Source organism: Ceratotherium simum, chromosome 16, assembly GCF_057802395.1.
Source record: "Ceratotherium simum simum isolate JZ-2026a chromosome 16, ASM5780239v1, whole genome shotgun sequence".
Classification (NCBI taxonomy): domain Eukaryota; kingdom Metazoa; phylum Chordata; class Mammalia; order Perissodactyla; family Rhinocerotidae; genus Ceratotherium; species Ceratotherium simum.
The window spans coordinates 59,881,672-59,893,398 of NC_141915.1; the positions used below are offsets into that span (position 1 = coordinate 59,881,672).

Genomic DNA, 11,727 nt, shown 5'->3' on the forward strand with positions numbered 1-11,727 from the left:
CCTGCACCGCCCATTTAACACTGCCTGGGGAGCGGTTCTGGAGCCCACGCCGGGGTCCTGGAGAACAGCTGGACACCACTGCAGGTTCTGGTCTCTCGCCCTGGGGCGGCCCTCTCGCCAAACCAGTTATCACAGGAAATCCAGAGGCTTTCTTTGGGATAAACTTTTTAAAATTATATTATTTTTCTGGTACCTGGTTGTAAGAGTAATCCATCCTGGACTGTAGGCATTTTAAACGGTAACAACGTGTGTGAAGTAGAAAGGGAAAGTCACATACGATTCCAACTCTCTTCCCTTACCAGAAGAGCACTACATACGTATATTTCTTTTTCTTTTTCTTCTTTTAACAAAAACGGGGCTGTTCGATATGCTCCCCTCTGAAGCAGTTTTATGTGTCTGTGGCTGTCTTGCCTCGTCCGTGTGTGGGGTCTGCCGTCCCAGTGGTGTCAGTTGAACAGGCACCGAGGTGCATCAGGAACGCCATCACGTGCTCGGGAGGGGCCGAGGAACAACGGGCTCGTCCACTCCTGAAGTTTGATAGAAGCTACACATGAAACCACCGGGGACTGCTGCTTTGGAGGGTGTCGCAGCCCGTCCAGGCTGCTATAGCAGAACACCACAGTCTGGCCACTTATACACAGCAGACATTTATTGCTCACAGTTCTGGAGGCTGGGAGTGCAAGGTCGGGGCCAGCGTGGTGGGGCGAGGGCCCTCATCTGGGTTGCACACGTCTCGTTGTGTCCTCACATGGTGGAAGGGGCGAGGGGGCTCTGTGAGGTCCCCGTCTGTGAGGGCACTAATCTCGTCGTGGGGCTCCACCCTCATGACCTAATCACCTCCCAAAGGCCCCACCTCCGAATACCACCACATTGGGCACAAGGATTCCAACGCATCAAACACTCAGACCACAGCAGGGGCAGATGTCTTTGCTAGCATTTCAATAGCTTTTAGGCTGTTGGCCTCTTCAGGCTTTTTACTTCTTCTCCGTCAGCTTTTGTCACTTACATTTACTTTTCTCAGCTCCTCCTAAAGTTATATATTTTGCTTTCTCTCTCTCTCCACCCCTCCCCCCCAACTTCTCTGTCTGTCTCTTTCTCTCTTTGTGCCAGAGGTTTGTCTACTTCAAGGGTTGGCACACCTTTTCTGTAAAGAGCCAGATAGTAAATATTTTTGGCTTTCTGAGCCTTACGGTTCCTGTCGAAGCCTCTCAACCCTGCTGTCATAGCTCGGAAGCAGCTGTGGACCATACATAAACAAATGGGTATGGCTGTGTTCCAACTTTATTGGTGGACGCTGGAATTTGAATTTTACATTCTTTTTGTCTGTACCCTGGTCTGTGAAATCTGCTGTGTATTTTACACGTACGGCACACCTCAATTTGGACTCACCAGCGTTCAAGTGCTCCGTAGCCACATGTGGCTGGGGGCACCATGTTCAGGCAGGAGAGGCCAACGCTGGCAGCTGGTCTGGGCTGTGACTGTGTCTGTGGGTCCAGATCCCTCCTGCCACCCTCAGCCCCCTCAGTCCCCAGCAAACCAGATGCCCACCCCTGCCCAGGATGCCAGTAGGTGCCTTCCCATGCAGTGGTGGGTGCCTGTAGGGCCAGCCTGTGAGCCCCACCTGCCCCTCAACCCCACATCCCTGAGCACTGTATTTGGGGAGCATAGCTTCTGGGGTGTGGAGAGGAGAGGGAGGATGGAGGGAGGTAATGGCAGGACCACACATTTACCCTCTACCCTCCGCCCCCAGCTGCGCCGTCCCCACAGAAACCTCCTGAGGCTCTGGGCCCACTCTGGTCTCCAGGGTGGGACAGCTCCCTTTGCCCTGGGTTGGGTGGGCTGGCAGGACTTGAGAGAGGATGTCAGGCCCAGGGGTTTGGTTGACCTCCTGGTCCCAGAATGGGGGACATTTGTTCGGATTTAACAATCAAGCCCTTTGCTCCATGCCTGAGCATTTAAACACACCACCTGCCGCACGAGGGCGATCCTTCATGGACAGGAAGGCAGAGGGTCTCCCGTGGCCGATCACACCTGATCACAGACACTGACCCTCCTCCTCTGAGCCCACCCCGAGTACAGAACACTGAGCTCAGTTTCTGCTCAGACCTGACTGTTAACCACCCACTGTGGGCTCTCAACTTGGAGTGAGTCCTTAGAGCGTGAGCTCACTGAAGCATCAGAGAGAAATCTCCGTAATTTCTCCAGCTCTTTACCCTGTCTCGCCTTCCTTTAAAGACACCAGATCATGCTTTGGGAGAAAAAAATCCAACTGGCAAAGGAGATGCGCGCCTCAGTGGATTCCGAGACCGGCCAGACAGAGATCCGGGCCATGAAGGCCGAGATCCACAGGATGAAGGTGGGTGGGAGGGGGCGGCATGGGGACGCCTGGGGGACTGAGGGCCTGGGGAGGGACCGCTTCAGCACAGCAACCTGCACTCCAAGTGCAAGCGAAACGCGCTGTTCCCCTTGCGCCTTCTTACGTCAGGGTCTGTCCAGCTTTTGTCCTCACTGCACCAAAATAATTACAGGACACACACAGCCCTGTGCACGGTATTTCACGAACCACTGTTTTATCCTAACTCTGTGCAATCAAGGCACTCCGATATTTTTAAATGCTGGTTGTGACCCCTGAATTTCACCACCCATTTATGAGATGTATCCCACTGTTGGACCAAAAAGAGTCTCACTGAATAAATGGGTTCAAAGAACACACCCATCTTTTCCCCCGGAGCCATGTATTTCTCTCCACTGTCATCTTGAGCTGGATTTCATTACCTTAAAAAAGGCTGGTAATTAAATCACAGGCTATCATTGAGCCAAAGGTTCAGGGCCTTAAGGGTACAAATCAGAGCAATTAATAAAAATAAATGTGACATCACTTTGACAACACCGTTTGTAATCATAACCCCTCTGGCTGTTGAGTTCAGAGGAATTCTGATCAACTGCATATGCTACTGATAAGTTTTAAAAACACTCCACTTAACTGACTTTTCAAACCACAGAAGCCACGTATGTTGCTGGCAGGTCAGAGCCTCCACTCAGAGCTTCCACACACGGGGACCGGCTGCCTTCTCCCACCCTTCTAGTTGGTGGTGGTTTTTTCCTTAACAAAAATAGATCTTTGCATATAACTCAGCAACTTATTTTTTAAAAAATAATATGGACATTAACCCATTCTTTAACAGTTACAGAGTGTACCATGGACACATCATAACGTATGGAAACATTCCCAGGTTGATGACATTCAGACTGTTTCCAGTTGTTTTGTCTCTATAAACAATGTTACAATAATATCCTTACTTGCTAGTTTTTGTTTGTTTGTTTTCTATATGCTAGATTCCCAAAAGTAGGATTACTAGGTCGAAGAGTTTGTACCTTCTTCACTGTGCTAGAGTCGGACAGATTCCTCTTCCAAAAAGTACTTGAGTATGGCTCCGTCCCGACAGCCTCAGCAGTTCTGGGTGTTATCGGTCTGCCAGCCTTTTTTTAAAATGGACGTATTTAACTGAGGAAAAGCTCACCCTTTGTGGCATACAGTCCTGTGAGTTTTGACAAAGACATAGAATCATGATATAAAATATTTCCATCATCCTCAAATTCCCTCGTGCCCCTCTGTAGTCAGCCCTCCCCACACCCCAGGTCCCTGACAATACCAATCCGTTTCTGTTCCCAAAGTTCTGGCTTTTCCAAAATGGATGTCACATAAATGGATCATACAGCATGAAGCACTGAGTCTGGCTTTTCTCACTTACACTGTGCGGTTGAGATTCATCGTATTGGGGAAGTCCAATTACCCAATCTGTTCTTTAACGGATCGTTGTGGTAGTTCATCTAAGAAATCTTTGCCTATCCCAAGGTCACAAAGATTTTCTCTTATGTTTTCTTCTAGAAGCTTTGTACTTTTAGATTTTCCCATTAAGGTCCATGATGTATTTTGAGTTAATTTTTGTATATGTTGCAAGTTGTGGATCAAGGTTAATTTTCTCACAGTTTGGATGTCCCATTGTTTCAGTCCCCTTTGTTGAAAGACTGTCCTTTCTCCACTGACTTGCCTTCGCTCCCTTGTTGAAGTCAGTAGACACATTGCGTGGATCTGCTTCTGGGCTGTCTGCTGTGTTCCACTCTGTGCCCGTCTTTTCCCCAGTTCCACGCTGTCTTGATTTCTGTAGCTCTATACTTATGTGGTTCCTCCAACATTGTTCTTTTTCACAATTGTTTTGTCTATTCTATATCTTTTGCCTTTCCATAAAAATTTGAGAATCAGCTGGTTGATTCTACAAAAATTCCTGCTGGGATCATGACTGGGATTGCACTGAATCTATAGATCAGTTTAGAGAGAATTGACATTTTAACCTTGTTGAGTTTCCCAATCCATGAGCACCATATATCTCTCCATGTATCAGCTCGTTTGATTTCCCTCGTCAGTGTTTTTAGTCTTCAGCATCCATGTCTTGCACATGTTTTGTTAAATTTATACCTAAGTATTTCATGTTTTCTGGTGCTGTTGTAAATGGTACTTTTTAATTTTTCAATTTCCAATTGCGCGTGGTTAGTATACAGAAATATGACTTTTGTATATTGGCTTTGTTTCTGTGATTTTGCTAAACTCATTTGTTTATCAGACTTTATCATATCTGACAATCCACGTGTGAAAAGAGGTTTCTCAATGTTGTGTGGGTTTGTGTTGCTGGCTAACCAGCGTGATGCCGCCAGAGGAAAAGGAACCTGGGGGCATCGTCAGCTGGTCAGAATGATCTTCAAGTCCATCTAAAAAATGCACAGCCACACAGGCAAACACAGAAACCATGAGAGACCAGGGGAGGACTATACGCAGCCCGGGATCGGATCCTGGGCCAGAAACAGGACGTTAGCCAAAGACACGGGGAACGCCGGTTAGAGTCCGTGGTTTGGTTAACTGTATTGTACCAGGGTTAATTTCTTAGTTGGGACAAATGTGCTGTGGTTTTGTGAGGTGGTGACGAGAAGGGTCTGTGGGACCTGAGGCTGGGGGCTGGGTTCTAGCGAGAGATGCACTTGTGGGGGATTGAGCACAAGCATGTGCCCGTGTGTGCATGCGTGTGTGTGTGTGTGTCTGTGTGTGTGCGCTGGAGTTTGCAATTCCTCACCCAGAGGATGCCTGTTCATATCTTTGGCTGATCTTCCTATTAGGCTATTTTCTTATTTCTTAACAATTTTTAGGAGCTCTTTGTGTATTGGGGTTACTAACCCCTGTCTTTAATACCGATTTCAAACATTCTCTCTAGTCTACTGTTTGCCTTTCCACTTTGTTCAGGGTGTTTTTTTTACCACTCAGAATGTTTTTATGTTTAGTTGTGTAATAGATCAGTCTTTTTCTTTACAGCTTCTGGGTTTCCTGTATTGCTCAAGAAGGTCCCCCTAGCTTGAAGTTACACAAATATATTCCTGAGTTCTTTTCCAATGTTTGCACATATTTAGATCTTGAATCCACCTGGAATTTATTTTGGGTTATGGTATGAAATAGGGGTCCATCTCTGTTTTCTCTCAGCTGGGGAGTGAGTGATGCCGACAGCAGGTATCAAATAATCTGTGCTTTCTCACTGAACCGAACACCACATTGATGACAGCAGCTCCCCACATCCCCTGCCGTCCACGTCTCCTGCCATCCCCGTCCCCTGCCACCCTCATCCCACACTCATCCTGCTCTCCCTGCTCTGCTGCAACGGTCACTCTGTCAAGGCTTGCACCGGTGCAGAGCGTTTGGTTACTGTCACTCTATGGTCCACTTTAAACCTGGGTGGGTAGGTCTCCCACCACCATTCTTCACGTAACTTGGGGATTCTGGCCTGTTTATCCTTTTTTTATTTTAAATCGACTTTATTGTAGCATAACTTACACACAATACATGTACTTATTTTAAATGTCCAGTTTGATGACTTTTGACACAAGTACACACGTATGCCACCACCACGATCAAGGCCTAGAACCCTCTACCACTCCAGAAAGCTCCCTCGTGCCCCTTACAAGTGCATCTCCCACTACAACCCAGTCCCCAGCCTCAGGTCCCACAGACCCTTCTCGTCACCACCTCACAAAACCACAGCACATTTGTCCCAACTAAGAAATTAACCCTGGTACAATACAGTTAACCAAACTACGGACTCTAACCGGCGTTCCCCGTGTCTTTGGCTAACGTCCTGTTTCTGGCCCAGGATCCGATCCCGGGCTGCGTATAGTCCTCCCCTGGTCTCTCATGGTTTCTGTGTTTGCCTGTGTGGCTGTGCATTTTTTAGATGGACTTGAAGATCATTCTGACCAGCTGACGATGCCCCCAGGTTCCTTCTCTTCCGGCGGCATCACGGTTCAGTGGGTGTAGTGGGAGGCGGCACTGGCCACTCTCCTGCGCAGCTGTGTCGTGGCCTCCCACCCCGGCCCCTCTGCCTGTGTCCCCAGGTCAAGCATGGGCAGCTGCTGAAGCAGCAGGAGAAGATGATCCGCAACATGGAGCTGGCTGTCGCCCGGAGAGAGACCATTGCGAGCCGGGCCGAGGGGCAGTGCAAGACGGACAGGAAGTTGCTCACCCGGACAGACTTCCACCACAAGCAGATGGAGCTGCGACGAAAGATCAGGGACATTCACAAGGTAGGGGAGCCATGTGACAAGGGAGGGAACATGCCATGGACCGCCTGGCCACAGGCTGGCGTCCACCTCTGTCCCTCTTGCACGTGGTCAGCGTGTCACCAGCCCCACTGGCAGGTGTCCCAGGCATCGCTGGCCAGGGCTGTCCTGCTGGTGTACCAGCCTCCCCCTGGGCTGTGACCTCACTCTGTCCTTCCAGCCGGCTTCTCAGCGGTCCCTCCCCACCCCATTCGCATCACCGCCTCTTCTTCTGCCCCTCATTCTCAGAGCTGCAGTCAGAGCTGCTGTGTGGATCTGTTTTACGAGACAGAGAAGTGACAGTGTCGGGGGGCAGGGGGATGGAATAAGCCTGGCTTTGGAACCAGACAAGCCAGATTTCTCTTGCGCTGGAGACAGAAGCCACTGCATCCTCTGGGCCTGAGCCCCACAGCCCGTGTGCTGGTTCTGGGTACAGACACAGTGGCTGCCAGAGGTGCTTGCCGAGTACCCCTGACATGCTGCCATGACAGGGCCCTTCACGGGACTATCTTCTTCTACAGAAGATCCACACAGGGAGGGTGCAGCTTAGGGCCGGAGGCAGCCGTATTTCAGCTCCTCTCTGCTTAAAAGAAATGTCAGGGAAGCATGGAGTGTTGGTGAAGGACGTGAGCCCTGGCATCACTGACCCTGAGGGGCTGCTGGGGACGGGCTGATGGGAGCTCGGAGGGCACCCACTCGAGCCCACATCCCTGTCCACCAGGCCACACTGACCAAGCATGTGGTGTGTGCCATGCCCTGGGAGGGGACAAGCTGGTCCTGATCCAGTGCCCACTCCCTTAGTGATCACCAGGCCTGGTTCTGGGCTCAGACTCCCCTCAGCCCCCGCTGACCAGCGGTGTGGCCTTGGGCACGTGTGGAAGCTTTCTAAGCCGGCCTTTCCTGGTCTGCCGAGTAGAAATGTGAGCAGTAACCCCCTCCCAAATAGGCGAAGGGTTATATTAGACAGAACCCAGCCTCAGAGTGCTCTGTGCCTTGGCTTACTGACCTGTGAAATGGCTCCTCACTGTGCGGAGTCATCCAGAGGATTAAATGGAGAGTGTTGGAATAGCCCCTTCAGTCTGTGAGCCTGTGTGAGGAAAGATTAGCCAAAAATGGCGGATTCGACCCCGCTGTTCCTTTGGAAGTTCCTGGAGGTGGCAGAGTGGCCTTCTCTCAGTCCTTGTCTACCAGTCTTCTCTGCCACACTGGCCGCTCTTGACGTCCATTCTTGCCGCTCTTGACGTCCATTCTTCTCCACTCCTCCTGGCTCCCCGGGGCCTCCTCTGCCCCTCCCCCACTGAGGGCCCCGCCTCCCCCACCTGACACCCCTGACCCCACATCCTGCTCCCAGCAACAGGACAGTTGCACCCAAGTCCTCCTGCCACACACACCCCCATGCCCCATGCCCAACATGACCTCCACCGTTTGTGCACAAACTGGCCCTTTTTCCCATCCCTGCCAGCCCCATCACAAATTCTCCAGCTCAACTCCGAGAGTCACTTTTGTCTCTTCTACTTCAGCCATCCACCGGACCCCACCAGCTGCCAAATGCTACCAGATTTCTCTTTCTCCTAGTTGTGCTGCTCCCCTGAGAACCACCCCGCCACCCACCCGCCCCCCGCCAGTCATGGAGCCCAGCCTCCTCTGTCCCACCCTGCTGCAGATGCTTCCTGAAGCACTGGGTCTGTGACTCTGCAGAGGGGCCCCCACCCCACTGCCGGCCACCTCCACTCCCACCATCCTCTTTCTCATGCTCTCTAGCCCACGTCTCCGCCTCACACGGCCTCAGCCTCTGCCTCAGTTATCTTCCCCTACCCTTGGCACACAGCTGCCCAGCTGCCCTTGGTCCTCATGCCCTTGCAGACAGACCCACTATATGAGGAGGACCCCCCCCCAGGACTCTCAGGCCCCCCAGGTCTTTGTCCAAGCCACGCCTACCCTCGGGTAGCAGTCTGCAGTGTGGCCCTGGCATCCCACTGGGACTCCCCACCCCTCCAGGTCACAGTTCCCAAAGGCAGGGACTATCTTCGTCCTCTCTGGGAATCCTTTCAGACTGCGTGCATAGAAGGTTGTTGCCAGGTCCTTCCAGCCTGACTGGTCTCTGTCCGCTAAATAACCAGTAGGCAGCCTCCCAGGATGATCCTGTCTGTCTCCTAGGCCACTGAGGAGTGCACCAAAGTCACCTTGGAATTGGAAGAAACTCAAAACTGTGTGAGCAACTCCCTCCTGGAGAAGCAGGAACAGCTATCAGCGATGCAGTCCCGTGTGGATGATATAGAAGCTGACCTGGACCGGCTCGTGGCCCTTAAGCGACAGGTAGGCAAGTCCCCTGGGCCACAAGAACCCAGCAGTGGTTCTTGTGCTGCCAGTGCCCCTGGCAGCAGCAGTTCTGTGCGTTCTCAGGAAAGGCCTCCTCCTGATCCGGTTAAGCCCAGGCTGATCGCAGCACTACCAACTGCTTTGTGATCATTCGTTCATCTAATATTTCTCCCGTGTCCTCTACGGGCTGGGCACTGGTCTGGGTGCTAGGGCTACAGAGAAGAATGGAAAAGACGACATCCCTGCCCTCCCAGAGGTTACATTCTGGGGGCGGGCGGACCGATAATAAGCAAAATAAATAAGACAAAAGATACCATGTGTTAGATGGTGATAAATACTCTGGAGAAAAATAGCAGAGAAGGGGCATCAGGGTGGAATGGGGCATGGCACTTTTAAGTCAGGTGGTCCAAGAAGGCTGCACGGAGAAAACGACATTTGAATCAAGGCTTGCAGGAGGTGCCAGATCAAGCCACCCCAGGTAGAAGGAACAGCTGGGTAAAGCAGGAGCTTGAGACTGCCCAAGGGCCAGCCAGAGGCCAGCAGGCTGGACCTCGAGGGCAGAGAGGGCCCTGTCGGGCTGTGCACAGCCTTAGAGGGGCACGATGATGACTTTAGGCTTTTTTCTCAGGGAGGTAGGAAGATAGTGGAGGGGTTTGGGGCTGAGCAGTGACTTGGGTTCAGCAGAATCACTCTGGCTCTGAGGTTGAGTGTGGAATGGAAGGGTCAAGGGTGGACATGGGAGGCCTATTTGAGGCCATCACAGTACTTAAGGAGGACAGTGATGCATGGACCAGGGCAGTAGCTGTGAGGCTAGTGAGAAGCCATCGGATTCTGCATATAACTTCCAAGTCGCCCCAGTGGGATTTCCGGCTAGACTGGATGTGGTGGGAGCAGAAGAGGAGGGTCAAACAGGATCGCAGGGCCTGGGCCTGATCAGTGAGATGGGGAGGTAAGGCAGGGGCGCGTCCAGCACTGGGCCTGGCACGTGGCAGGAGTCCAGTGTCTCTCAGACAATGGACGAAGGGAAAGGCTCTGCCCAGTGTGTGTCAGCCTCTCCCCCTGGACGTGGAGACTCAACACCTGCAGCGGTTCCCTTTCCCATGTAACTCTCCTCCGGCACATCCTTGAGGCCGTTTGTGTGGGGACCAGTGAGTGTCCTCTTTTTAATCTGCACAGCCTGACCCAGGGTCTCTTGTCCCACCCAAGAACCTTTCCCAGCTCGTGGCCCTGCAGACGCGCCTCAAGCACCTCCAGGCTGTGAAGGATGGCAGGTATGTGTTCCTGTTCCGCTCCAAGCAGTCACTGCTGGCAGAGCGCAGGCGCCTGGAGGACCGGCTGGCCATCATCAGCACCATCCTTGACCACGTGAAGGACGAGTACCCCCAGTTCCAGGAGGCCTTGCTCAAGGTCAGCCAGATGGTCGCCAACAAGCTCGAGTCACCGGGCTCCTCCTAGAGAACAGCCTGGACCCCACCTTCCCAGGCCGGCCCCCCAGGAAGAGATTAGAATTTTGTGTATTATCAGGGACTTAGAATCTTTCTGGGTCACTGAAAGCCATGTCTACCCTCAGAGATGACACCATTTAAGAGAAATAGATAGGCCAGCACTGTAGGAAATTTTTTTCAGCCACTTAGTAGTTTAAAACCAAGTCAAATCCCAATGTTCGCAGTTGCATTTTGGTGAGTCTTCCGTTTGCAAAGGCAGTGCCCGTGAACACAGACCTGTGTTCCCACCTGGGACTCACTTGTCCAAGTCAAGCTGGCGTTTGTGGAGGCTCCCATTTCTGCACATGAGAGTGGTCAGAAGGGAACTGTGTTTCCTCATAAGCGTGTGCTGGTACCAGTTCAGAATCTTGCAGGGTGAGTAAAGGAGAATGGACTCCACAGAAAGCAGGGGTATGATGGCGCCCATCCCTCAGCGCCTCTACCAGGACGCATCTGAGAACCCGCAACCCATCTTCTCATCCACAGTTTGCCCCCCACACCCCGCCCCCAGGAAACTCAGGTCCCTTCTCCTGCCCCCACTCCCAGATTCACAGCCCGCAGGAGAAAGTCCAAGGGGATTGAAGCCAGGGGCCATGTTTATAGAGGCCTAAGGAGACTGAAATAAGACCTTCATGTGTGTGAATGCCGGCCATGTCCCATGTCTGCCCACTTGTCCAGCCTTCACTGCCCACCTGAGTGCTCCTTCTCCACACCCCTGATCCCTGAGCACCTGTTACCTTGTGGCTTCTCTGCAGTGTGAAGGAAAAACGTTCTACAAAATAATTTCACTTTCAAACTTTTCAGCAGAAAAATAAATTTTTTTTCTGAATATGGGAGAAAGGCATATTTATTCTAAAACATTTCAGAAATACAAAAACCATAAGGAAGCAGAGGAAGCCCTCAGTTCCCCAGCCCAGCGGCGCCTCTGCGTGTGCTTTCAGCATTTTCTGTGCATGCCTTCCTCTTGACAAGATCACGCTGTGTGCTCAGCCCTTCTATTTCACTTTGAAAGCCTTGCTCATCTTAACATAAGCATTTTCTCCTTGTATGAAAAGTTCCTGGTAATGTCATTTAACATTTTCACAGTAGCCGATTTTATCGGTTATGACAATGTTTCCCTTTACGGCATAAGTTAAAGTTACTTAACTAAAGTTGCTTCCAAATTTTCACTGTTTTTGCTATCTCGGTGCTGAACACCTGTGCCCACCTTTCAGGCTAGATTTTCTGGGCCTCGGGCGTCCTGGCAAGCTCGTAGGAAGGCCCAGTAGCCGCGGGGACGAGGCGGTGG

The 11,727-nt window shown here is 51.6% G+C and overlaps 1 protein-coding gene across 1 annotated transcript in view; it reads left to right on the plus strand.

Annotated features, from left to right (window-relative positions):
- The window catches only part of CCDC40 (coiled-coil domain 40 molecular ruler complex subunit), a 49,042-nt gene extending 37,728 nt beyond the window's left edge, over positions 1-11,314 (plus strand). Inside the window, exons 17-20 of the mRNA XM_014789338.2 lie at positions 2,236-2,356; positions 6,433-6,621; positions 8,794-8,952; positions 10,162-11,314. Of these exons, the coding sequence (XP_014644824.2) occupies positions 2,236-2,356; positions 6,433-6,621; positions 8,794-8,952; positions 10,162-10,410 (718 nt within the window). The 3' untranslated portion in view covers positions 10,411-11,314. The remainder of the gene's footprint in view (positions 1-2,235; positions 2,357-6,432; positions 6,622-8,793; positions 8,953-10,161) is intronic.
- The last annotated feature ends 413 nt before the right edge of the window (positions 11,315-11,727 follow it).